This window comes from Scatophagus argus, chromosome 3 (genome assembly GCF_020382885.2).
Source record: "Scatophagus argus isolate fScaArg1 chromosome 3, fScaArg1.pri, whole genome shotgun sequence".
NCBI lineage: Eukaryota > Metazoa > Chordata > Actinopteri > Scatophagidae > Scatophagus > Scatophagus argus.
The window spans coordinates 23500675-23527645 of NC_058495.1; the positions used below are offsets into that span (position 1 = coordinate 23500675).

Genomic DNA, 26971 nt, shown 5'->3' on the forward strand with positions numbered 1-26971 from the left:
ATCATCTTTGACATGAGTGATGTAACTCATGTTACATGCATGCTGTAAGTTAAACACGTTACATAAGTTAACTTAGGAACATAACTTAAAATAAGTCAGCGTTTACGTTTCACATGGGGCACAAACTCAGGTTTGTTTGACCTCTCCACCGCACACTCCAGCCTCATGCATGTGTGGAATTTCTTGCTCTTTATACCAAAATGATATAACAAAAGCTTCATGTGGTTGTTGTTAAGTGACATGTGAAAAGCAAAGAAAAAATGCATTGCGATAACACATAAAATGACTTAAGAGAAGAACAGTTGTGTTATGTGCACGCCATTTGCTGAGACCAGGCTGCAGCACGCAACACCACCTTTTATCCTTGGAGAGCAGTGAAAATGGACCGTAAAAATGAAGCTGGGGATCAATAAAACAAAAACACTGGGCTGAAAGATGCTACTGACATTACTCTCATTTCGTGCTGTAAATATATTGATATTAATCACAGCAGCTTATAACGCCCGTTACTTTCACCTCGCCCCTACATCTTGACCTTGGCTATGTTTATTTCTCTTATCGTGCAACACTTGTTGTCTTGCTGTTCCAACCTGTTGGTATTTATCATTGTACAGGTTAACTGCTGTTGTCCATCTCCTGCGGTGCCTTAAAGTCACTTCTCTGGCAGTGTGCTCCTTGATTAGCTGTAATATTTGCATAACATAATGTACTGTAGGAGTCCTGGGGCAGTTTTGCGTCACGGGACTGCTGAGCATGTGTGTGTTTTCTGTGTTATCTTACAAGCCAAACTGTTCGCTGCCTCAGCCTCCTGATGACGTTCCTGGGAGAACATCAGTTCTAACGACGTCCCCAGAGGACCTGCAGCTTTGTTGTGCTGTTTGTCTGTTGCTATACAGCCGCCCGGCTCAGGATCAGCAGCCCCAGCATCACTCGGAGAGCTGAGGCTACGATCCATCCACATACCCATCCCGCGTGCTGGCAAAGCCGTGGTGGCTCAGCGTGTACGTCCCGTAATGACAGGGGAATGAGAGTCAGTCACAGCACAGCACACTGCAGTCTGTGGGCAGTTTCGTCTGGTGCTTTTGCCCAGACTCGTAGGTGAACAGGAAGTTGTGACTTGCTGGCACTGTGTGGCCACATTTCTCACACTGCAATTAAGCTTTTAGGATTTTGCGTGTTCCTCTGATTCACACACTGCACAACAGGAGTGAGAGTAAGAAGTCTGGAAGAGGATGTGTTACTGGCGAAGGGTGGAGTGCAGCGTTTTACTCAGGGACTTTCAGACAGTGAGAGATGCATCCTGCTAATGCAGTGAGTGAGCAGGTGTTGCTCATGCGTGTTGGCCTTCTTGCAAAGTTTGCCGATCAGAGCCAGCTCTTACGTCTTTATGGTAAACATGTGCATATGTAGATTTTGTTGCCTTTGGACACAACCAGCTTAGCTTTTTCCCATCTTTATGCTAAGCTAACAGGCTGGCATCTAAGTCTCAGCAAAAAGCTGAACTCTCCATCATTCAAATTTTGTACTGAATCTTGGGACGTGATAAATTATCACCTTCAGCTGAACTAACTGCTTGTTATTCATTTATTTTTTATGCCCCACTTCTTTTTTTATCAGTGAATATTTAATTTTTGGTATTTAACTCCCACACGTTAGCGTGACAGTCTGACAGGGAATTCATCTCTTTGAGACGCCTTCACTTGTGTTCTGAGAAGCAGGGTTTTCGGTTTCCGTCTGATCAGCCAGGATGACTGCAAACCAGAACAGCTCTGCTTGAGATCGTGTCCTAGATTTGAGGAGGTTTTTGTGGGTTTAACTAGCAAAGACTTCCAACTGACACACAAATCAACAACACTGCACTTTACAGTTTCATTCTGTCTGTTCATAAAATACATTAATCTTAAGTTTTGTTTTCTGAACTGGTCAAAGATGTTGAAGTAGCAACTTTTTTTTTCTTTGGGAACCCAAGAGGTGAGACAAGACGCGAGGGGCCCTCTTACTTTAAATGTATGTTTTTCCACCAATAGCTAAAGTTCTCATGGCTGCTGGCAAAACTGTCGTCCCGTTTACAGTCTGCTGTAATTCAACTGTCATTCGAGCGAACGCAAACCAATGCACAATGTTTAAACTGTCAGCGTTCAAAAGGTGTTTGAAGTTCTGCTGTAGATTTTAATATTAATATTTGATCATCAGTAGCAAAATATTTGCATTATTTAGGTGAATTGTAAATGTGTTTTAAAGGTTTAAAAACCAGGTTAAAGACACACTAATCAAACATCCAGGTGAAGATCAGCGTTTAATACCAGTGGTGAGGATGAAAGACCTACGCAGAGATGTCTTTATCTGTCTGTGTCTCTCTGTCTGTCTGTCTCTCTGTCTGTCTGAATCCGTCTGTTTCTCACACACAATCATTGAACAAACATGAATGAACACATCTGAGCTGAACAAGTCTGTCATTCATTGATTGGACAGGATATGCTTTTGGCAGCATATCAGCCATAATGTACTATTTAACCAACAGCGTACATACATTCACTGGTAATGATTCAAGTGCAGCTTTGTCTTCAAACACCAGCAGCGCAGTGTTGCTGAATGGATATGCAGCTAACACAGATGCGGTCTTACATTCACCTCTATACAATATGTGCAGCATGAAATCTTTTAAAACGGCACTAATTCATATACTGTAACAATGAAACCACACTTATCACCCAGTTCTGCAGCTCTCCTCAGTTTTGTTCCTCTTTTGACTACCTTTGGGCTTAGATTGGACAAGTGACTAGCCAGTGGAGCATTTAGCAGGTAAAGCGTCGGGTATTTTTCCCAGAAGTCAGTTAGTGGAAACCAGCTAGAAACAAATAAATATTGGAGTTACACTCGTTAGGTGGCAAACAAAACACATCTTCACACAGCTTGTCTATTCTATGTCTCTGTCTATAATGGAGGCAACAGCCCATTATTTTCTAAAGTACATCGGGACACCTCAGAATATATCACAGGCCTTTTTCACAGCAGACATGTTGACCTGTCATAGCAGGAAAAACATAGGTGTGGCTGAAATTTCAAAGACACATGTTATGGATATTTCTTAATTAAAAGTCTGCCTGTGGTGCATTTCCCATAGTATATGTCATTTATTTGTGTGTGATCTACTTCGGTAGATGCGATTCCAGATGCTACAGTTGCTTGGTGTTGCACATCGACTGTGTCCTGCAGGAACGCAGGCCGGGAGAGTGGAAACTCACGGGTTGCCCATAAGAGGATTCGGGGGCTAAGAGGATTCACTCTACACATGATACAGCATTTCAAGGAATTGAGATGTCCCTTAGTTTTGTGTCTATAAGCTAAGTAAGGCTGGGTGAATGTAAAATCTGCTTCGCTGTAATCTAATAAGAGTTTTCAGTCTCCTGCGTGCACCCATGGATTCATGCTGTGGACATTTTGTTGTGGCTCTGGCTGTGAACTTAGAGGTTTAATAGTTTCCAAAACGGCTAAATAATCCTTAGACAGTGCTCATTTCCAGTTCAAAGCATGAAAACTGGGCAGTTCAGTGTTTTTCAGATATTTCCTGGGACACCATTTGGACAACTGCCACCTACAGACCAGTAACTCAGTCTGAAGGGTGGCAAAAGAACACAGGATGTAATCTGTAATAAGTTGTATTTTAATTGGGATTAGTGTGATTTTAGATTTCCCGGATGAAAGGTGAAATTTGGGGCATTTTGCAGATTTTTACCGGGAAGGTCCCATCGGTAAGTCACAGCCCTGATGAGTTCACAAAACCTGTTATGGTCTGACACCACCACACCCACGTCAAGACAAACTTTGGGACAACACCTACAGCATTAACTGTCTTACAACCAGCAGTGGCTCGATGTTTCTGTGATGAGACATTTTCAGCTCTGATGCTCACCACTGTATGCCGGTTATGAACATTATGACATGAATTTTTCACTTAAATGTGATGGTTTTTAAATGCAATGGATTTTGAATGATCAGCTTGTGACTCAATCATAATCCCTTATCATAAAGAACTGCACTGAATATGACAAACGACTCTCCACTTTGTTTTTTAGATTAAATATTGTGTTAACACACATTTTGAATGGCCACACATCCTGACCAGTCACCATGACTGTCATAACAGTCAGCATAACTTATCCCAGCACTGCGTCACAGATTTAACATCAATCTGTGTTTGTCAGACTGCTGCAAAAGAAAGTTTCTCATCGTCTTCTTCCGCAGATATAATAAAACTGGACAGAAATGATCATTTGCTCCCTAGGGTGTGTGTGTGTGTGTGTGTGTGTGTGTGTGCATGTGTGTGTGTGTGCGTGTGTGTGTGGGTATGGGTGAATGACTTACACCCTAATCTGTAGAGGCAGGACATGAAACAACATGAACCCACGCATTTGGCAATATGAATAACATGAATAATCTTTCCTTTAGGTTAAGAAACCCACCTGATGACAAGACTGCATGGATGTTTGCTTTAGAACGAGAGAGAGAGAGAGAGAGAGAGAGAGAGAGAGAGAGAGAGAGAGAGAGAGAGAGTGAGAGTGAGAAAAGAAAAAAAACCCTGAGTGCAGTCAGAAATAACTAACTCATGAATGAAGATATGTAAGCCTGTCCTGAGGTCTGCTTACGTGTGGATGTACAGTGTAGTATGGGGTCCTTCTGGTGGTTAATGATCCAAACCAGGAAGTGAGGTGAGAACGGAAGACAAAACAGCGCTGGGCCCCAGCAACGCCTCGGCAGAGTGGCTGTCCCTGGCAACGTCGAGGCGGTCTGTGCCAGTTTTGGGCCACTTCTGTCCCAGGCTTCTTTGAGCCCAGAAGAATGTCATGGGGGGGGGGCGGAGAGAGAGAGCTGGAAACCTTCCCTCAGCTCAGGATGAATGGCTGTCCACCGAACACACTCCCCCACTCTCTCTCTCTCTCTCTCATCCCCTCCATGCCTCTCTCCTCCACACACTGAGGAGAAACAGGAAACTGCGACAAGTCTCAGTTTGAGTGTTCTCCTTCTTATCGTTCTCCAGAGAGTCACTACATCCCCCGGTGAGAGTGCTGTCACTAGCAACATCCAGTCACTACGTCACCATCGTATCAGTTAGCTTTTCGGTCTTTCTTGTTGTGCTTTGAAACACAGAGTCAACAGGAAGCAGAAGTCAGAAGTCAGAAGTCAGAAGAAGAAGTAAAAATAAAATAATTTGCTTAATTAAATACATTAAATAAATTAGCTGAAGGGACCTTCATGCATGATAGTTAATGGTAAGAGACCAATAATTTTTGATCCCATTCAAATCACAACCTTCCAATTTAAAAAATCATTTTGCGAGTCAAGAAGGTCACAGGAGGAATAAACCCTTTAAAGCTACCACATTCAGCCACGTAGAGTTGACCTCAAGTTCATCTGGTCTCATCCCTCAGCTCTGAACAGGTTTACCCACATCAGGAGGGTCACTTATAGATTAAAAAAATGTTTAAACAAAATTAAAAAATTTAAATCAAAACTACATACTTTAACCTTGTATAGTAATCTGACCACCATGTACTGCTATTACAATGAAAAGCACTTGTCTGGGATGAAGAGTGGACGTCCTGATCTGTGATGTGACCGTGTGACCTTCCAAATGGCTGTACGAGCAAGTACAACTTACAGCCAGCCGGTCTTCCAGGCAGAAATATTCATTCACAAAAACGTGGAAGAACCGCAGTGATGATTGAAACAGTTACTTATTGAGACAGAAACGCTTCAACATCGAGAACTTGCTGTAAATGGAAGAAAACTCAACTTGGAAGGCGTTAGAGAATAACCAACGGCCTTACCGATTAACTGCCTTTTCCTCATATGTATACTGGTGTGTGTGCGTGTGTGTGGGTGTGTGTATGGGTGTGTGAAGAGTAACCTCCCGCAGGCAGCGCATGGTTCACCCATTAAAGGAAAACAGACATCATCATCACATCGGAGGGAGATGGAAAACTGGAGACGGGAGGCAAAAATAGTTTTGTTTTATGTCAGAGACGAGCGCGAGGTGGGACCTGCCTTGTCTTAAAGGACCATACCCGTGTTTTAGCCTCTTGTCCGATTGCTTCAGATACTTGGACACTCAAATTAGATTACTGTAAGAGTCAGTAATATCAGTAACTGCGAGACAGTCTGTCAAACCAGAGAGTTAGGAGAAATCCTTTATACTGCCAAACTCTTCATATGCCAGTTAGATGTGGAACGGAACAAAGTACATTTACTCAAGTATTGTACTTAAGTGAAATTTTGAAACACTTGTACTCAACCTAACTTTTATCTTATATAATCTACAATAATAACTACATTTTAATAGAACTTTAAATATTTTGAGAAGATATGAAGGCTCTCCACGAGATGGTTAGCTTAGACTGGAACCAGGGTGAAACCAGACCTCTAAAGAGCACTAATTAATCAGTAAAAGACTCAAAATGTAAAAGCTCTAGGTGCTGGAATATTATTGTATTTCTTGGCAAAACCTCACTGGTTGCTTGTAAACCTCATGGTGACAAGTCGTATTGCCTTTCACGCTGCATGTAATTTGCAGGGTGTTGCATGTGTTTTCAGCTGATGGGTCAAATGCAGAAGACAAATTCAGTGTGTGTATGTAAAAATAAATATACTGCCAATAAACTGATTCTTAATTCTTAATTCTTAATTAAATAATTCTTAATTCAAAAAACCCACAAACAACCAGTGACATCTGGCTTTAGTCAGTAGGAACAGATACGACTGGCACTCGTTCGTCCCGACTCTCGAGGCAGTCTCGAGTATTTAGCGTATTCAGCACAGTGAAAGACAGCCTCTGTGACACTTGTTGAAGGTAAGGACGTTAGCATGTAAACAGATTTCCATCTGACTCCTTTAAAGCAACATCATTTATCCCGTGCTGAGTCTGAAAGACAGACTGACTCAAAAGATGTGCAAAATCTTGACACTGTCACTGGCCTCTGTGCTGCTTTCTGTTTCCTTGTGTGCGTCTAACATGACTCATCAAAAATGGGGGGCAAGCTAGTTGTTTCCAGCTGTTTCTGGTCCTTCTGCTAAGCTACGCTAACCGTCTCATGGACAGACCTTGTAATGTACAGTCGCGACCGATATTGGGCTTCATACGATACATTGGCTGGATATTATTCATCAGACTGGTAACCTTTAAGGTCACATCGTTCACCTTAAAGGATACAGCTTATGTGATAATAGACGGTGAGAGTAATTACTTGTGAGTGACCCAATAACATCAGTCTGTGTATCAGGTGAAAACAGGACAGCAGTGTGACAGCAGGTACAAAAATATGACCATAAGCTTGACTTTTAGCTGCCATTTTTTTTTTTTGCAGGGGAGACAAAGACATAAAAGATTAATTTATTTTTTTGTGTAGTCCAATAATGAAAGTCATGTTCTGTGCTGTTTCCTCTCATATCATCTCAGTGGTTAAGTGAGGGTTACTGGTTCATGCTAATAACTGCCCTCCCACCCCCACCCCAACCCCCCACTGTGTCTCTCTGCTGCTTTGCCAGGGCAATTACTTTGACCGAGTTAATGTGGAAAAAACACAGAGAGCAATATAGCGGCCTCAGAGCGCAGTCACAAACACGCAGTCAGCCTCTCTTGAATGCAATCAACCCATTTTAGACTGGACGATGTCTAAAATGAGTGTGTGAGTGTGTGTGTGGGCATGAGTCATTTATGAAGCAACGTTCGATCCTTAGTGGGCACTGCAGAGAAAGCCTCACTCAAGAAATCAGCAGAGCTGTAGAGTAAGCAGTGAACAAGCATTACCTGACGAACGTTTCCTAGCATTTCCAAAGCTTGCTGTAACACTGTGAGTGCAGCGCTTAATGTTATATTACGTTGCATAAAAACGCTGGCGTATCAATCACTTCTCATGGCGAAGGACCTTTTAGTGCCAATTAACTTGGAGTTTGTAAGCATTTCCCAGATATCTACCGCTGGAATAGATTCCACATATCAAATTCGGAAATAAAATCTTTGTCCTACTGACAGATTTCCAGTTTGCAAATAATTAAGCTGCTCGGCGGGTGGGTAGGAAACACATTTTCTCTGAACGTCAGAGTTTGAACTTAGACATCACTTTCCTGTTTCCCAACATGACACATAAAACTCCAGCGGCAAATGTCAGTTAACTTCCCTCATAAGAAACCGTGTCAATAAATATCTTAATAGGGCTTATTTATCATTGACAGACATGCCTGCATATGTAATAAAATACTGTCAGTTTATACTACCTCACTGTGCAGAATTTATGATTGTGTAATGAGTCAGTGAAGGCCTCGCAAGCTGTGGTGTGGAATCACTGCCATCTAGTGGGAGAAAAGTGCATAACAAACAACAAACCCAATTTATTCCACCGAAAAAGACTGCTCACATCCTCAATATGAGCGTGGGATTGATCATGTTGCAGCATGAAATAAAACCTTCAGAAGAGAAATTTCAGGATTTCACAGTTTAGCTGCCGGCTGCACAAAACGCCTGAGCTGAGCAGAGGCTTTGACAGCAAAACATAACAGCAGTCAGGAGATTAAAAACTCAAAAAACACACCTGTGACATCACAACGCGAGTGAGGTGTGATTAAGTGAGGACCAACAGGGCACAGCACACACTGCACAAATGAAACGCAGACGAAAAGAGGGCTCGTATTGCTGCGTGAATATAATGTGTTAATAATCGCTCAGAGTCAGACTGGATCCATTTCTTTGTCTACAGCGGCAGTCTGATAATTGCTTGAACAAACACCATATTGTCATTTAATACAGTTTCGTTTCATATAAGCATTAAATCATATCTACGGTCATACCCACGAATGTGCACTGTTACAGCAGAGAAGAGTGATGGTACAACGTTCTCAGTGTAATTACTACATTACATTACACGAGAAATTATTGATGGAGAATTGGATTTTCACTCTGTTAATTGCTTTAGTGCAAATTTAGTTACAGTACAGCTGACCAAACATTACCCACCTTCCAGTGATTGCTTGTTTTTTTTTGCTAGATGATATTACACAACACACAAATATTGCACTCAAGTTAAACTAAAATCTGATTTACATTTGATCTACAAGTGCTTGCATCTTAGCAAGCTGCAAACAACCACAACACAGGAAGAAAGACATAAAACCAAACATGAAATGCATCAAATAAGTCACCTGTATGTGTCCTGTCTACATCGCTAGACACACAACCTACAAAAGTTCTTCTCCATGTATGCACTACAACGTACAACGCAGAAGTGTCACATACTGAAGTTGTCGAGAAACACAAGTGGGCGCAGAGAAAGAGCCAGCTCCTCCATTGTGCATGTGTGTGCTTACAAGTGGGTCTCGGTGTCGTCAAAGCCCAGCAGGGGGCAGTGTTATCTGGTACATCACATCACAAAGTCGGGGACTTCCCCTCAGACTCCAGCTCTCTGCATATTGCACCACAGTCTGATCCAGGAGGGTCGCACAGGGGAGGGAGGAAGTGGAACCACTGGTGTGCTGCTCTTACTTCAGGCTACAGATACTCTTCCTCTTTTACGTACAGGATCTCGTGAGCCGAGCTGGGAACCTGCAGAGACAGACAGAGAGGAAGACGGAAAAATAAAGAAAGTATTTGTGGCTAAAGGTCAGAAGTATTTCCATGAAATTTATACCAACTGTTTAACTGAAAAATAAAATCATTTAGACAGAGTGTTTCTGTTCCTTGATATAATCATGTTATGTGTCCTGATTTAGAGGATGCAAAGTCTGTTATTAGATATGAAGCAGCTTTTTAGAAAAGGCTCAGTGATTTTTATCAGACTGCAGATTGTCCACGAGGTGCAGCTGTTGAGTCATTCTCTTTTTGTTCATTTTGTTGCCACCTACAGGCGAGCAAAGTTCAGCACTGCAGCTTTATATTTGATTAATCTGACTGCTGTTTTCTGTGCGTATGTGACACATTCATGCATCAGTCAGGAGGTCAGTTCTGTCAAAGTTAGCGTTTCCCACACAGATCTGTTTACGGTATCCTGCCACATTATCAACATTAATGGCCACATATTAACTTTCTTCTTGTTTATTATTATCATTTTTTAAAATTGGCAAAATGTCCCCTTCGTCAAACACACTGACAACACACACACTGCGAATAACTCCTCCTCTGAGACACAACCACTGAGAGGAAGGATTGTTGTTGGCTTTTCCCCGAACAAAAGACGGCTGGACGAATTCCTAAACAGAATCAGTCCGGAGTTAACTGACGCATTAAACTTGGATCAGTTAGTCTTTATTCTTAATTCTTTTTCTATATTAACACAACGCTGTGGGTGTCTGGGAGACCCAGCTCATCTCAGGTAAGTTATTGGCAAGCACGTAAGCAGTCTAGATAGTAATGTCAGACTATAGCAAGGTGGCCAGGGTTAGCGGACAGAACAAGATGGACTCCTCCGTCTACCTGCACACACCTGACCTCCTGGGCAGCCGTCACCACAAATGGAGTCTAATTCTGCGTGAATAAAGAATTGTTCAGTTGTTCCTCATTTACGTGTTTTGCCTGCTGTCTTCTCACTCCTCACTGGGCTCGGTTTGCAAGCGATGATGTCACAAACTACTGTGCACCAATCGGGATCCGGCAATATTGGATGAACTCAATCTAAATGTGATGAAGGTTATGTGGTGTTGCCATGCTGTTGTTTTTTTTCTTTTATTTTGCATTTAGCTTATTAAAGAGATAAATTCAAGATGTGAAGTTTTCAGGGGCTTTAAATGACCAAATGAGAATGCAGCTTGGACGTGTAAAGCACCACATGTTAGTTTTTGAAAGTTTGTCACTGAATCGCCTTTAATTGCTCTTGAATGATTCATGAACGTTTGAGCATCTGCAGTTTCTTGGCAAATGATCAATCTCCTGATGAGTTTTCAGATCACACGTAAGTGATCTCATGCCAGCACAAGTTTTAAGTTAAAAGGTCCAAAACACAGAATGCAGTCAGTCAGTCTAAGTTTCTTCATATCGTGGATGATGAATGGTTGATTCGTGAATGAACGAATGAATCGCAGTGACTTCATTCTCCAGTCTAATCTTGAGCACTGAAAGCTGTTTCATTTGTTTACATGGTGTAACAGATTGTGATTCTGGTTCTGATTTAGCTGCTTCACTGTGGACCAAGCAGGTCCAGTTCAGGTCCAGATGTGATGCAATACTGGCCTCTTCATGTTAGGACACGGAATACAGCTTGCATTTTGTTGTGCAACCGTGTGTTTCAGTGTGAGAAATAAACCGACCTTGAGTTGGTAAATATTACAGATTTCTTTTGTAACTGTGGTTGTTATTACAGAAGATGAAAGTGTTGATCAGTTTTGTCCCACACCATCGCGCGGTGTTTAAGGCGGGGACAGATCTGTGTGAATCCCAATGAACAGAGTGAGTGGGCAGGCGCACACACAAGGGCCTTTTTCTTTTCTCCAAACGCAATCCCAGCTCCTCACTCGAGACAAAATCACAGTCACAGCTGTGGAGGGCACCTCACACTCAGGCAAGGGCATAAATAAACAAACAGGCAAACTGTGGGACACCACCTGATACTTTTAACAGCGAGATGAAAACATCTGTCACTGTGATGTAGATGAACGCCTTGCTGATAGATGTCTTGCTCCTTCAGCTGTCGAGGTCCCGAATTTAAGTGTGCAAATGTGGAACATTTATGGTAGAATTTCCCATTAAGTGTACCTGGTTGACTCCTCCCACCACCAGGAGGCGGTCCCTGATGACGATGGAGGAAGTGGAGCATCGGGGGAAGGTCATGGGAGCCAACCTCTCCCACTTCTTTCTCTGAGGATGAAAGGCCTCCACTGTGTCCAGGGCTGAGGGCTCATGACCTGGAGGACGCACGCAGAGATGTAAGACATATCAAAGGCCGTGGACAGTCCACCATGTTTCACTCCTGTGCACTGACTGGCATACACGGTATTTCTCAAGTACGAATTCCATATATAAAACAAAACATGCAACAGGTTTTCTTCATCTTTTGATCATGAGCCTGAGTTTGATGTCAGATACATTAAGTCACGTTAAGGCTTTAAGCCATCCGACTCTTCTGACATGAACTATGTAGCAAAATTCAATCCATATAAATTGCGGTACGAAAGCAGCAACTTTAGTTTACTGTGTTATTGTTCTTACCAAGTCCTCCAGCTACTACCATCCGGCCACGCAGGAAGGCAGCAGCAAAGTCAGCTCTCTTTGTTTTCATCGCCACCGTCTCCTCCGACTTCAACCAGGTTCCTATACAGAAGAAGAAGAAGAAGAAACGACAGCTGAAGCCAACAGGTGAGTGTGTGTGCTCACACGTCTACATTGACCTCACACACTGTGTGAGGGTCAGTCGCATTACAGCCTTCGCTGGCTGGATGGGATGCTGCAGAGCTTGTTTTCAGTCTGTGCCCTGCACAAACAGGTCACCCGCAAGCCAGCTTCAGCCGGGACATGTAGGGCACGCTCGCAAGCACGCACGCACACACACTCACACACACTCACACACACACACACACACACACACCAAGGGTGTCCTTGCTGGGTTAAACACACAGACTGCGAGCGGAGAAAGAGAGAGGACAGGAAGGTTGGAGTTAGGGTCAGGCTACTGCTGGACAAAGAGGAAGTGGGGATGCTGTCAGCCTTTTTGCACATTATTTCACAAACCTTTAATGAAAATATGACATCCATTGCTTTGGAATTGCTTCCAATGTACTGTAGCAAGTAAACAAAAGAGTCAGAAGTGATCTGCATGATGGCCTTTCTGACCTCTGACGATCACGTGTTGCTATATTTGCAGAAAATCTCTTAACATCCCGACATGAATCAATAAACTGAATGCGCTAACCCACACACGCACAAAATAATATATATATATATATATATATATAAACAAATTAAATAAAAAAAAATAAAATGGTGTTTGATAAGCCTTTAATGGCATTAATCTATTACTTCAAATGGACCTCCTGTGTTAAAACAGCACAGGGAGCCGTTTTAGGCTGTTTCGGGTCTGAATTACACCAACACACACACACACACACACACACACACACACACACAGTTGTTCTCACAGCCTCAGATCTCAACACTCTCTCAGCCATACAGGATCCCTCAACATCCTCCCACCAACAGCACTGCCAGGATGGAAACCCCCCTGCTGGGAGCTGAACCCCAGTGCACACTAAGAGCGAACAAGTCCATCTGCAAGTGTGGAGGACATGACAGTTTTAACTGAATCTCCCCAGCAACGTGACATGTAAGGCTGACAATGAAGACACGTGACCTGAGCAGAGGTGACATTTCCTTCACATTCAAAGCTGACACAGTCCACATCATAAAAACGTGTATTTGAAAGTGACGGAAATAAAAACGTAGCCATCGAAATAATCTTTCTTTTTGCCCGACAGGTTCTACAGAAGTTTTCTTTCTTTTTTTTGCTTGTAGGTTTTACTGCTGCCATGGCTTGTTTATCTGAAGGAAACTCAGACTGAAGAGAATGGTGACAGAGGAGGAAAGATAACTTCATTAGGGAGCGAGGGAGGAGGAGGACAGAGAAGCAGAAAGGAAGACAAAAAAGTCCAAAAAATGCCTTGCTCTTTATCTTTAACTATAGTCTGTTTTTCTCTGGATTTATCTGTCTTTTATCTTTCCTCACACTTATTTTCAAATGTACTTTCTTCTGTCTGCCTTCTTTTCCTCATTTTCTCTCTCATTGTCTCCTTACTCTCTTTTCATTATCACCCCCTTTCCTATCGCGCTGCTATTCCGCCCTCTCTCTTCTCTTTCAATTTCAATCTTTCTCCTTAAACAAGAGGCAGAGACAACAAAGTGGGGAGAAACAAACAAACAGAGGCAGGGAGAATGAAAGAGAGACAAGCATCCAGATGGCAAAGCTTCCTGCATGCTGCAGCAGAGCGTAATGAAGAGCCGTGTTTTCCTCTCTGGCCTGGTTAAATTACAGAAGAGGACAGGATGGAGATCGCAGCTGGTTGTCCACTCTGCTCCGTTCTCTCGGAGGAAAATCCTCCTGTCAGATATTTCACTCTGCTATGCAACACAAACCCAAGATGCTGAATAAATTTCATCAGTTATGCTTGATTTTTTTTGTGAAGGGCTGTGTGTTAAAACATATTCATACTCCTCAAAGTAAGAAGTAAGGAATCAAAAGTAAGTTTGAAACAATACCCAACTGGTCAAAAATTGTAATTTCTGGTTCCACTTCACTACACTTTCAAGACTGCCTTAAAACTCTGAGCTAACACCCCTGAGTCAGAGTGCACCTGCTATCCATAAATCCAACAGAAAGTGTGTGTGCCGACTCCTTTTTAGCTTCTTTCTGGCTACTTTAAAACTGGTGACTTGCTAAACCAGTTCAAGCAGTACATTAGAAGTAGAACAAATGAGCAAAGTGTTGACAATCACGAACAACCCCAAACAGACTCTTTGTGTGATCAGAATTTTATCTATCGCATCTAGTAAAATTTGGAAACTTTCAAATAGCTGAACCCCGAGGGACATCCGCCTGTCGGTGGGGCTCCAGGTTGGGTCTGCAGCCCTTTACAAGCAGGAGTTCAGAATGACATTTTTTGAACTTTTGGCATTAAAAAGTGGGTTTACCTTCACTCTCATATCTCAGCCTGTCTGCAGCAGCGAGCCACAGTGTAATAAGCTGCTGTAATGAGTCTCTCCCTCCGTCCTCTCTGACTGCTGACCGGAGGGGAAGTGCACTTTACTTCATGAACCCACAGAGAGAAAAGGGGACAAAGAAGAGACTGGAGGGAAACAAGCACATCTCTGGTGAGTTCATCCACACACACACACACACACACACACACCCTCAGAGTCTACGTTGATCGCTAGCTTACGGCTAATGTACGGTAAGGTGTTCTGGCTGTTTCAGCTGAATAAACACAAATGATCCTGCAGTGAAACTTACGAGAGTACAAAATTCACTTTTGCTCATCATCAAAGGTGTCTGTGAATCATTTTTAAACACAAATAAGTTTCTCCCATTTGTCTGGAACAATCTTCCAGGACATGTGGACTGGTACCATTTTTTTTTCCAGAGGAAGCTCTGCTGGAAATATACTGTGATGTCAACTACTTTTTCCATTTATCAAGCGATGGGTGGTGTGTGTGCGTGTGTGTGTGTGCGTGGATGAAAAATGGATGAAAAATGCATGTTATAACACTTCTGATTGTTTTTTTTAAACAGTGCTTATAGTGTCACAGGCTGGATCTTCCTCTGTAAATTGCAGCTGCATCTACACATCACACCACAGAATTATCATCCAATTCTCTCAGACGGAGTTTCAACTGCAGACTTTATTCCTATTTGCTTTGGAGGGATTACACAAGTCTTTGCGCCAAGATTTTCGTTGTAGGATACATGGAGAACAGTGGCATGCATTATTCTACTCTGGAGGGAGACGGCAGAAGAGAATAAAGAGACGGAGAGAAAATACAGAGAGAGAGAGAGAGAGAATACAGACAGATAGAAAGAGAGAGAGAGTGACAATAGAACGAGGGAGATGAGGCAATTCTCTGAAGACTGGGCTTTGTAGTCTGTGTGGGAGTAATTTCGTCTACAGCTCTCCTCTGTAATTCTCCATCCTGATTAAAACTAGAAAAGGATGGTGATTGGTTCTCGTTCCTTTGATGGATTCTGTCTGTCTGTCATGTGTGAAATCTCTGCTGACCACATAGATGATCCTTTTGGACAGAGTCTCACCATTATGTTGTGGCATTTTTAATAATTACATATTGGCCCACAGTCATATCCAACACAAGATCACGTTTGCTCTATTGTCATCTCTGCTTCGTTCCATCTGTAGTCGTCTGTGCTGTTTTGACCACTCAGAGCAGGACATAAATCAGATACAGACAACATGGAATACATTAGTTACTAGTTGGCCACAGAGGGACTTCATCTGTTGTGCTTTTTGTCACTGCAGTCTCAGCTCTGCATGCTTCACAGAGGCTTCCGATGAAAGCGCTACTTTGTTGGATGTAGTAAAAGCAGAACAATTCATGATTCTAGCTGAGTATCGCCACAGAAAAGCAATGGAATTAGATACTTTAAAGGGTCAGTTCATCCAAATCACGAAAAGGTTTTTTTTCTTTTTCACCCAAAGTCCAATTTCAGGTACTAAGGAACCAAATGGCTGGAAAATCCAGCGACTAAATGAGGAAGTAAACGAGTCCTTTGCATATTCCTGTTTCAGATTTCACAGCATTTGAAAAGCAATCAAGTTAGAGCAAATTAGTCGAACAACAGATTAAAAAAACAAATGCATTGAGATTAAATTTTCACACATGGATACCATTTCTGCCTTAGTAGTCAAGGAGGTAATTTCCACATTCCAGATGAGAGACTACAGAGTTGATAAAAATACACACGCATCTGTGCTGCCTTCAGTTATTACAGAACGCTCGGCAATGAACCTTTATGAGCAGCCGCAGGAGATCTGTGGACGTTTTTGCCCCTGTTTTTGTCATTTTTGCCCCTGTCTTATCATGGGTGGATGTTGTCGGGTCTCTCTGCAGCCTCAGAGGACTGGAGGTGCTACTGATACAGTTAAAAAGAAAAATAATTCCATTTCTGATTTTATTTGCAGTTAATATACCCGTGCAAAGACACTAGAGTTCATTATTAGTTAAAGATAAGGCAGCAAGGCTCTTTGTAGTAAAGATGGAAATACAACGTTATTTATCATGCGGCATCAGGTCTTCATCAAAGAACTAAAACTGAATACTGAGTTAATAATGCAGTGACTTACCTACCATTTCTTATCACTTTATTATACGACCATTATCAGTTTTTCATGACAATATTCCTCTAAAAATATTCTTTCAGGAAACATCAGCCAGTTAGTACTAAGTTAGCATGTAACAAATCTGAATCAAATAGAAAATTAAGTTTGTTTATCTTACTTTCCTAAGATCAAGACCACAATGTTTATCCTTTGCTCATACTCTCCTTCGCTGTCACATGCTGTCTCTCTCTGCTGATAAACATTAGAAAGTATCTGAAACGCAGACTTTGGTACGGGAACTGAATTCAGAACCAGATTTGTTAAATGATAATGCATATATAAAACAGTTCCCTGTAAGACTCCAGGAAAAGTTACTGTGATGGAAACAGGATGCAAATAGTTCTGGATTTATTTATCCCAGTTTTGAGATACTCTAAGACTTCTGCCTCCACCACAATACAACAAAGATGAATGGAATTCTGTTTGTGGTGCTCACAGCATTGATTGTATCGTGGCAGAAATTTCAGACGCTGATACCCCCGAACTATCTGCAAGGCTGGATACTAATAGAGGAAACTGAGAACATATTTCTGTAGTAATTTGGGTGATCCGACCCTTTTTGGTTATTCATTCTCTGTGTTAATTTTCTTTCGCAACTGCACTCTTTGTGTTATCGGTCGTACTTGTTGCAGCTTGCACCTAACAGGCGTGTGTCTTAATATTGGCGATATGGAACAGAACAGTAATAGAATATCACAGTGTGACAGCAGATTGCGTGACCGCGCGCGCGCGTGTGTGTGTGTGCGTGGAGAGATACGTATTGCTGCAGATGGATAATAAAGCAATCTGTTTCTGGATCTTGTAATTTAAAGCACTCCTCATCTCCAGCCCTCCCTTCGCAGCTCATCTCCCATCTCATCTCCAACAAAATTAGATTGGAAAAACGTTCTATGGCTGCCTTTCCAGTACGAGTGTGCATGAGCGTGCGGATATGCATCAGCATATGCACACGAGCACGTGTGTTTGCGTGCGTGGATGGTGTTTTCTTTCATTCTTTCTTCCCCTATCGCTCACACAGAAGGCAAACTTTCTCCCAATTATCATACATTAACATTATCACTCCCGTGTTCTGCTTTATTTGGCTTTCATTCCACCAGTCCCGATGTGTGACTATATAGCCAGCTGTCGAAAATGACTTATCGATTTTTGGACTCCCATTTCTCCTTCCGGTCCCTCTTCAATTTGCTCACCTGTTACTCTCGGGTGTTTTTGCTGGATAGAGGCGTAAGTCATTTTGCTGTGTTATGGGACACAGAGTGTGCCCAGAATTAAGAGAGGGATGAGGAATGGTGAGGCTGATGATAATGGATGCTTCCGTATGACAGTTAAGTCAGAATGAAGATGGATGCTGTGAGAGAAAAAGGAGAACATTTGCTCATACCAACAAATAAAATACCAAACAACAAATTCTAACATAATTACTTTTCATTTTCGGATGTGACAGACAGGTATTTCATTCTGTTTAATTTGTGAAAGGAACAGAACCAATCACAATGTTTGTTTACAACAATTTCCAGGTAGAAAAGTCCTGCCTCAGGCATCTTGAGTTTGTCCAGAATTAAAGATTCTTTTTAATCAAAGATTCTAGAAAAGCACAGCAGACATGTCAGATATGTCGGGTCAACATATCTTATTATACAGTTATTATGCATAAGTTGGAGACACATATCTCACATCATAGGGAGCTGAAGTCAGGAGGTGTTTTGTCAAGCTTAGCATAAAGACTGGAAGCTGGGAGACTCGTTTTACTAGCTAACTATTAATTTGTCTGCTAAAAAGAGCATCCCAGTAGCTTAGTACCATCATCGGACTCACAATGAAGAGTTAAAAGTACCAAAATCACTGCAGGAGAATGAGAGCTATTGTCTTGCCATGCATTCTCCTTCTTTGGATAAATAGCTGCATTTATATTATGTACTATGTATACGTTACTTCTAAGTCCTGAACCCCTCTTAATATTTTGCCCTCATTCTATATCTTCACTGAGGTTGCATCCTGCTCGTGATAAGTGTCATAATAAGTATTCAAAGTCAAGATGGCATTTTCTGTATCTGCAGTATCCAGCTGGACTGTTTCACGCACATTTCAGTGCAATTAATCCTGACATATTTGGCATCTTTGGAAACTTAAGCTCAGAGGGTTTGTACAACGTTTTGACACACAGCGGGCATTGTGTGTAGGCATGTGTTTTAACTCAACAGACGAGGAGTGACAAGGTTAAAACTTTAACTCCAAGTACATGACCATGAGAGTTTTCAGCCCAGATAAATAAGTATAACTAAGGGAAAATGTGCTTCCATACCTTGGCTGGTGTCAAAAATGTTGACATTCTTGGTAAACTTGGAGCTCTGGTGTCCTCCTCCTTGCCTCAGTCCACCGAGCAGACACAGCCTCCCGTTTGTGTCCCATATCACGCCCCCATACGAACGTTTACAAGGCATCATGGGTAGCGTGGTCCAAGAACGTGTCTCTGCGTCATACACCTCGAAGGCCTTCACTGGTCGCTTACACTGACGACCGCCTAAAAGATTGTATGAAAATAATCCTGAGCCTAACAATTATAATCGTACATAAACATATAGTGTGGACTATAGTCGTGATAAAGTTTTCTGTTTTTGAACACCACACAAAGCAAAACTAATATAGCGTAACAACACAGGCACTGGTCCATTTGTACCTGCCACGTAGAGCTTGTTGGCCAGGAGATGTGTGTTGGCATCATAGCGTGGGGTCGGCATGGGAGGAAGTAGCGCCCACAAGTCCTTTCGAAGGTCGTACTGCTGCAGGATGCTACGAGGGAGCAGGTCAGCACCCATTCCCCCGACTGCCAGAGCCCGGCCATCTACACACACACACACACACACACACACAGTTTCCACTTGAGGCAATATTTTTCATCATTTGATTTTATGGATTTAACAGTCTGAGAAACATCTGTACATCACAATCGTCTCAAAAATGTGGCTAAAACTAGTAAAGCAGTAATTGTTCAACAACAATCGGCTTATGAATGATCAATCCCAGTTGATGGAAACGAGTCATTGCCACTTTGCTTCATACAGTGCTAAAAATCTGCAAAGCTAGAGAGTTGGATGAGAAGTTTGTGACGAGGCAGGAGACTGTGACAGATATGGAAAGGACAGGGAGTACAGCAGCAGAATAGAAATCCAAGAATCCACGTCTGGCACTTTGGCATGACACAGCTAGCATAAGAATGGAAGTGGGTGAGTGTTGACACAAGGGAAAACGCAGCCTTAACTGTCAGAATGAAGAGAAAAGGAGCTGCTGTATTTTTTTTAATGCTTTTCTTTATTCGTTGTTCAGGTTTTCATCTTCAAATTCTTACTTCAGTGCCTCACATCAATAACAAACGGTAAAAAAAGTTTCCCCAGCACTTTATATTAATTTCAGGGAAGAGAAAAGCTCATTACCTGAAGTTCATTATCTAATATCTGGAAAGTAATGATTTTACACATCAATAAAAATGGCATCATTTAGCCAATTCGGTGACTGGCTATTCATTTAAAAATGCAATATTTGTTTTAATTTGGCCCTATCGATCATTTTGTCAGACTATTTGTCTCTTTTTCAGCTGCTAGGGATGAGTTTGGGGATGAAACTGTAAGCAAAGGGCTGAGGATTGAAGACAGGGAGATGGAGAGGCCAGCACGATGGAGTCCATACACCGCCAATAAGTGTGTGTGTTTACAGCATTTCTCTGTGTACCAGCAGACACTGACGGATGCACCGCTGGCCTGAACACAAGCTCATCTTCAGCCTCAGCCTCAGCCTGCTTATTTATATAGAAAGCTGGATTCGTTCCAAAATGTGTCAGAGCCAAAACAAGGGAAAACTTAACCAAATCTTTTTTGTTAAAAATCAAAGTTTATTCAAGTTTTATTTAAAGAGTTATTCACTGGTGTTAATTACGTTAACAAAAACTGTGGTGACAAATAATCGTCGACAACCTTTTTTCCGTGACTAAGAAGCAACGTTGATGAGCTAAAAATAAGACTTCAATAACAAAAACCGTGACAAAAAACACGCTGATGTCATTAAAGAGACGAGTTGAAGAGACAGTTGTGGGCTATGAGACATTCAGATTCATTCAGATCATGCAAAAAATCCCCTCAGCTTTGTGTCTATATGAACAAATAAACAATGTCGTTGATGTGTCATCCCAAACCAACAGCCAGCTAATGACAACAACATCATGCCTTTGACGCAAAAAGTGTTTAGTTTTTTCTTAAAAAGAATAGATCTATGGATGCACTTTATTCGTAATTCAGCATAAAGGATGACCCAATAGAAAAGGGAGACGTACAGACGCACTGTGGCCACAAATAAAGAGGCAATTACAACCAACCTGAGAGGAGCCCTCATGTGAACTCGGCATGTTCATCTGCTAACGTTAAGTCAGTGTTACTGGCCGGCTGCCCATGACAACACGCCTCAAATTTGCTGTCAAGCTACGCTGGCTTCACCTAACAGGAAATAAGTTTGTTTCACTAAACGTTTTCAGTTTGTGGCCACAAAATACTCAATGAGTGAGCCTGGCCTCCACGCTAACCTGTGCTGAGTTAATGAGTTAGCTAACATCAACATGCTGTCAACATTTTCACTACCACAGAAAAAGCTTAATGGCAAGCCCTGAACACGGCATGTATTGTAATTACTATCTAATCAAGCTGTTGATTACAAATCAGTTTGTTGTGAATGATTTTTTGTCTCTAAAGACACGCAGGCATATAAACTGACTAACTGTTTCAGCACTAGTGTGATTTTAATGGTGATATTCGTAAGTGCAGCCTACACAACAGCCGGATCAAAGTGTCTCAGTGTCGCATGTTTAAAAAGAAATCTAAGAGCCTCTGGACAACACTGACTGCACTCCAGTCTGGTTACTACTGATACTGATATCCAATGCCTGTATTAGCCAAACTGAATTAAAACATTTTAACTAAAGGTTGACTTAAATGTGACAACTTAATGTTATGTCACGAGGTGTTCAAACATGAAGTTCATTGTGGACTTCTCCTCTACGCTTCACTCATACGTACTTACTGATCAAAATATATATCATGTATATATTTTAATATTTATTAAGTGAAGACATGTTAATCATACAACAGTGAATAAACTAGTGGATGTTATGATATTTTTTTAATACAACTGAGCTGTCAATGTTTGGTTTGATCAAGTTTGCATTTGTGCTACAAACACTGAGTGGCAAAAGTGGGAAACCACTCATCCATCACCTTTAGTGGTCTCTCTCAACTGTTTATTTGTTACTTTTAGCCAATTATTTCAACTATTTACCAATCACTTTGAGCTAAGTGTTTCACCGCCTCTGTTCTCTTGCTAATCAGTTTTTACACGCTTTTATTTGCACATTTAAGACTCACCCAAGTACCTTAATTATTTGTAATAGTCGACTCAATGCGTGGGTGTATTTTGTTTCAATCAAATCATTTATTTTGAATTTACTTTTTAGTTAAGCGACTCTACAATTTGTCCACGCCACCTCTGGCAATGGCAGAAGTATCCCTTGGGATGCAAGTGCTTCTGGCTGGGAATCACATTCATGAACTCTTTTGTCATGATCGATAACAAATTTCACGATTAGGCATGTGAAATTGAGACTGATTAAATAAGTAACTAACCGTTCTGCGTAGTGAACACATTTCCTTATACGAGGATGACTGAGCAAGTCTTTCTCCTGTGGTTTCTGTCTGTGGCTGTAGATAAATGATTTTTTTCTGTGAACATTTTTTTCCTGTGGTGAACTGTAATTTTACAGTTCTTATGTTTATGAGAAATACTGTTAAGCTTTTAGGTGAGTCAGCCCACACAGCTAATTATTTTTAACCAGCCACACATTTTTGGCCAGATTTGCACATACCACCATAACAGACTATTGTGAAACTTGAGACTTATATGTTATATAAGTATTCGTGAGCAGTTAGGACTTATAAAACCTAAGTTTTGGGCAGTTTTTTTTGCAGTATTAACACTTTTGTTACAACTTCTTATGATATAGTTTGTACCTTTCACAGTGATGGATACCCCCATCAGGGCCTCCCGCAATGCGCTCCTCTTCCTCCACTTCCCTTCCTCTGTGTTATACATCTCCACCACCTTCAAGGGGCTCTGGTCCTCACCAACCCCTCCCACCACCAGGATTTGTTTTCCCAGCACTGCAACAGCTGCACCAGCACGAGGGGTGGGCATGGGGGGCAAGCTTATCCACCGGTCGCCCTGCAAACACGGCCAGGCAGCAGCATTCAGGCAAAGCCATTACACACAAACTGATGAAGCAGGTCAGCTGTCAAAATATCTGATTACGTTTCATGATTCATTCAAAGAAGTTCATCTTTGCTAAAGATGTAAATTGTTCAAGTTATATTACCAGACTCACACCGGTATTTACATACATATACAGCTAGTTTATATCCCATGAATCTGTGCCACTGTTTCAACAGGAATACATTTAAATAGTGGAACATGCAGCTCCTTTACAGATAGAGTTTTGCTGTTGATTTGCCAAGAAATGATGTACCTAATATTTCAGCTTCATTTCCTCCTTTCGCTGTATTCAGTATATTGGACACATCTCACATTTCATGGGTACAAATCAAATGAGTGTATGTGTGACTGTGTGAAAGTATATCAAATAAAAATTCTCTAGTTGTATTTGGTAGAAAAATGTAACATCAATGTAACATCAGAAAGCGTCCACACTGCATCTGTTTGGTACCTCAGGAGAGTAGAGCTCCAGGGCGGGGCAGGGCCTCCCTGCAGCGTCGCAGCCTCCCAGCATGTACATCTGCCCCCCCACCTCAGACAGACTGTGGTAGACACGGCCGCTGGGCAGCGGTGCCAGACTCTGCCAGTGAAACTCATGGGCTGAAGGTACCGCCATAGCTCACCGAGGCTGACGGGATGACGGAGGGGTAGGAGGGCCAGAGTAAGGAAAGATTTAATGGAGGATTGATCAGGAGGAGCTGAGAAGGTGGAGGTGTGGGAAAGCCGGGAGACTGGAGCCAAGGCCCCAGGATGAGGGGGAGGTTAGTTATTGGAGAGGTGAAGCGAAGTTGAGCGGTGGGAGTGACAGATCCGTTAAAGGCCAGGCTGAACTCGCCTCTCCTGGGGATTCTCCGCCGCCTCTAGCAGGGCCCTGCAGAAGGAATAAAATGAAAATGGATCAGGCAGTCCAGCATACAGCAGAACAGTATGAGTGTATTGTTCAGTGAAGAGCAGTGCGCATTTGTGAGTTTGCCACAGATGGACGATAAACCTGAAAACATAATGCATCCGCGGAGGCATAAAGAACAGTAATTGTAGACTGACAAGAAAGACGAAGAGAGAAAGCAAAGAGGAAGACGCGCAATGAAAGTCCCGAGTCTGAATCGATTTCGGAACATTGCAATGCGTGATAAACGTCCTTCAGGCCACAGCGACAAACCCTGTGAAGGCTGTGAATATTTCTTTTGCAACAACGAGCCTGCAGGAATGGGAATACGTGCACACTTAAAGTGATTTTGCAGAAGAGATGCTACCCACTGGTTTAGCAATACAGTCTTAATTAAACTCAAATCACAAAAGTATCAATTGGCTGCTTGTTAAAAAAAAAAGAGGAGAAGTCTATCTGAAGAAATACACCCAGCTAAACTCACACAAAGGTGTCATTCAATCGACGGTGTAATGATTCATAAATTCAAGGAGGAAAATCTCTTTCATCATCGTAGTTAAAGTCCAACACGTGACACAACGAGTAGCTGACATTTCCAACCTCCTATGTTAGACAACAAACACCAACTCCATGCGAGAATTCACTTGTTATGTAACCAAAAGATTGTTTGTTTGGCCAGGTTTGTTTAAACAGACGTGTCTTGCTGAATTGAATCATCCAGCCCTATAGCTGCAAGGTCTCATGTTCTGATTTAAAGAAAAAATGCTGTCTGCTTAGTGAACATACTGCCTTTTCTCATAATGCACAAGCACAGCGGGACAAAGTGCCATGCTTCTCATCTCTGAAAGTCTCTTGTCTCTTGGTTCTAGTTTCCCCACCTTTCTCTTTAACACTACATCACTTTGCCTGTGTGTAAGTGCGAACCCAAACATCCTCCTCTTCCACGCTGTGCTCAGATGAGAAGCAGCTGTCGTCTAGTGGAACAGAACCGACGGCGCTTCTGTCGTGTTTAAGTTTCCTTCCTCGTCGTTGCAATGCCGGGCGCTTCCTGTATCATCCCTCGGGAGCTTTTCGTTTCATGTGTATAACCCACATCTCCTGCCTACGTATGGTTTACAGCGAGGAACAAGGGAGGAAGTCTGTCATCTACGTGGGAGGAAGCATCCAGAATAAACCCACGAAATCTAATTCTGACCACATCACCTTAAATGCACCCTGTATCACAACCTTAAATGTCAAACAGGGAGGAATAACATCAGTCCTGACTGTCAAAGTCAGATGTGTTTTGAGGAGGTCACAAGGAGGAGGTTTAAGTGAAAAGGTAACTAATGTTCAATTACCCAACCATGATTTAACGCAGTTTGCCAGCAGTTTCTCCTGCAAAGCCTCCACCTTTTCCCCTTTTCTGCCTCTCTGTCTCCTTCTGTTTTACTGCCACACTTTATCTACCTGCCATACCTTTGATCACCTCACAGACGGAGGAACGAAGGACACAAGGAGAAGATAATGAGAGGACTATCCTTCAAAATAAAATCTCCCCCATTTTGCTGTGTGTGGACAGGTCGCCATAGCAACAGTTAGGTTTTTTTTTTTTTTCCCGTGGGGTGCCGCTTTTGTTTTTTTTTTCTTTTCATTTCTTTTGCACACGATTGCTTATCGCTTGGTTTGCTGTTAATAACGGCTTATGAAAAAGGATGGAAAACAAATAAAAGCGGCTGCCTTCCTATAGGCTGACCCTGGCAGGCGTGCACTTGCTAACGAGGCAGGGTAGTTCTCTCCCGGCCCGGCTCAAAGAGTGCATTAATTGCAATCTGTAACCGATTTGGTTCCCCACATCGTCTTTTTTTTTTTTTAATTAACTGCTTGAACAGCTTGAGATCAACAGTAAGCCCACCAGCATCATCTGAAGTCATTTACAATCAGCGTGCCTCCAACTTGAAACTTTTAATTAGGTAGCATATTTACCCTCCCTCAGTGCAGAGACTGTCTCTAAATGTAAAGCTTTATTTATTAAATGAAGCATAGAAAAGTGCATGTTAATTTCATATCATGTCTTATCAACTTTCCACCCAAGTCTGAATGACAATAAACATTACTTAGGATAAACAGATCGTAGTGGAGGATGAATGTCTGAACGCGGGCTATTGGTTGCTCTGCCCGTGGACTTCAATAGACATCAATATGCAAATAGCGAGATTGCAAAAGCTAACCTGAAGCCAAGGCACAAATCCAGCCAGTAATAACATTTGATACAACAAATTGGAATATTTGAGATGACTAAACTGGATCCAACTGCACAACCATGTGAGTTAATCCCTTATTAATCAGACCTGGCAGGAAGAAATCCAGCATTACTCTTTCCGAGGAAAGACTCAGATTAGGGAATGAGACTGAATAAACTCTCACATTTATAGTCTCATTTCATTAATTTTTCATGATGTTTCTTCAAATTTATAATGAAAAACATTTTCCAAATAGATGAAAATTTTAATTGAAAGTTCAATTGAAAGAATGAGGAGGTAAATCTGCTTACAAAATCACTGGATTGGATGTGGTTCAGTAACTGGTAAGCAGTGACAGCCAATCAGAACCAAGTCTAGTTTTGTGATGCACAACTGGAGTTAAAGGGGAATCCCGCCAAGTATATTATACATCAAAGTCCGTTTACAGGTGCAGGGGAGTACAAAGTGCAAGTCTTTTGTGGCTCCAGGGGGGGTTGTATGAAGTCTGACAAACTGCCTCAAGTGATGCCATGTAGAAGGAAGAAAAATGCCAGGAATAAATAAGTTTAAAAAAAGACAATATCTTTGGTTCTGCTGCATCACTTTTGTACATTTTTTGACATATTCATAGCAGTACACAGTGTGAAAGTGTTAAGCTTTTGGAAGGCAGGAGTAAACAAACTTAAGTGTTTAGCATCTT

At 42.0% G+C, this 26971-nt stretch overlaps 1 protein-coding gene and 1 long non-coding RNA gene across 3 annotated transcripts in view; one reads left to right on the forward strand and one right to left on the reverse strand.

Annotated features, from left to right (window-relative positions):
• Window positions 1-9457: 9457 nt before the first annotated feature.
• klhdc8a (kelch domain containing 8A) overlaps window positions 9458-26971 on the reverse strand; it is a 32038-nt gene continuing 14524 nt past the window's right edge. Inside the window, exons 3-9 of the mRNA XM_046384861.1 lie at window positions 23615-24034; window positions 22905-23115; window positions 19535-19699; window positions 19160-19378; window positions 12188-12289; window positions 11735-11883; window positions 9458-9592 (exon numbers count right to left, since the gene is read on the reverse strand). Coding sequence (XP_046240817.1) covers window positions 9539-9592; window positions 11735-11883; window positions 12188-12289; window positions 19160-19378; window positions 19535-19699; window positions 22905-23115; window positions 23615-23779 — 1065 coding nt within the window. The 5' untranslated portion in view covers window positions 23780-24034 and the 3' untranslated portion in view covers window positions 9458-9538. The remainder of the gene's footprint in view (window positions 9593-11734; window positions 11884-12187; window positions 12290-19159; window positions 19379-19534; window positions 19700-22904; window positions 23116-23614; window positions 24035-26971) is intronic.
• Window positions 9515-14245, forward strand: LOC124056917. 2 transcript variants are annotated; one of them, XR_006843032.1, is made up of 5 exons: window positions 9515-9649; window positions 11759-11904; window positions 12192-12334; window positions 13140-13298; window positions 13487-14245. It is a non-coding gene; the product is annotated as an uncharacterized LOC124056917 (long non-coding RNA). The 2 variants fall into 2 exon arrangements; XR_006843031.1 differs by having other exon boundaries at window positions 13140-14245.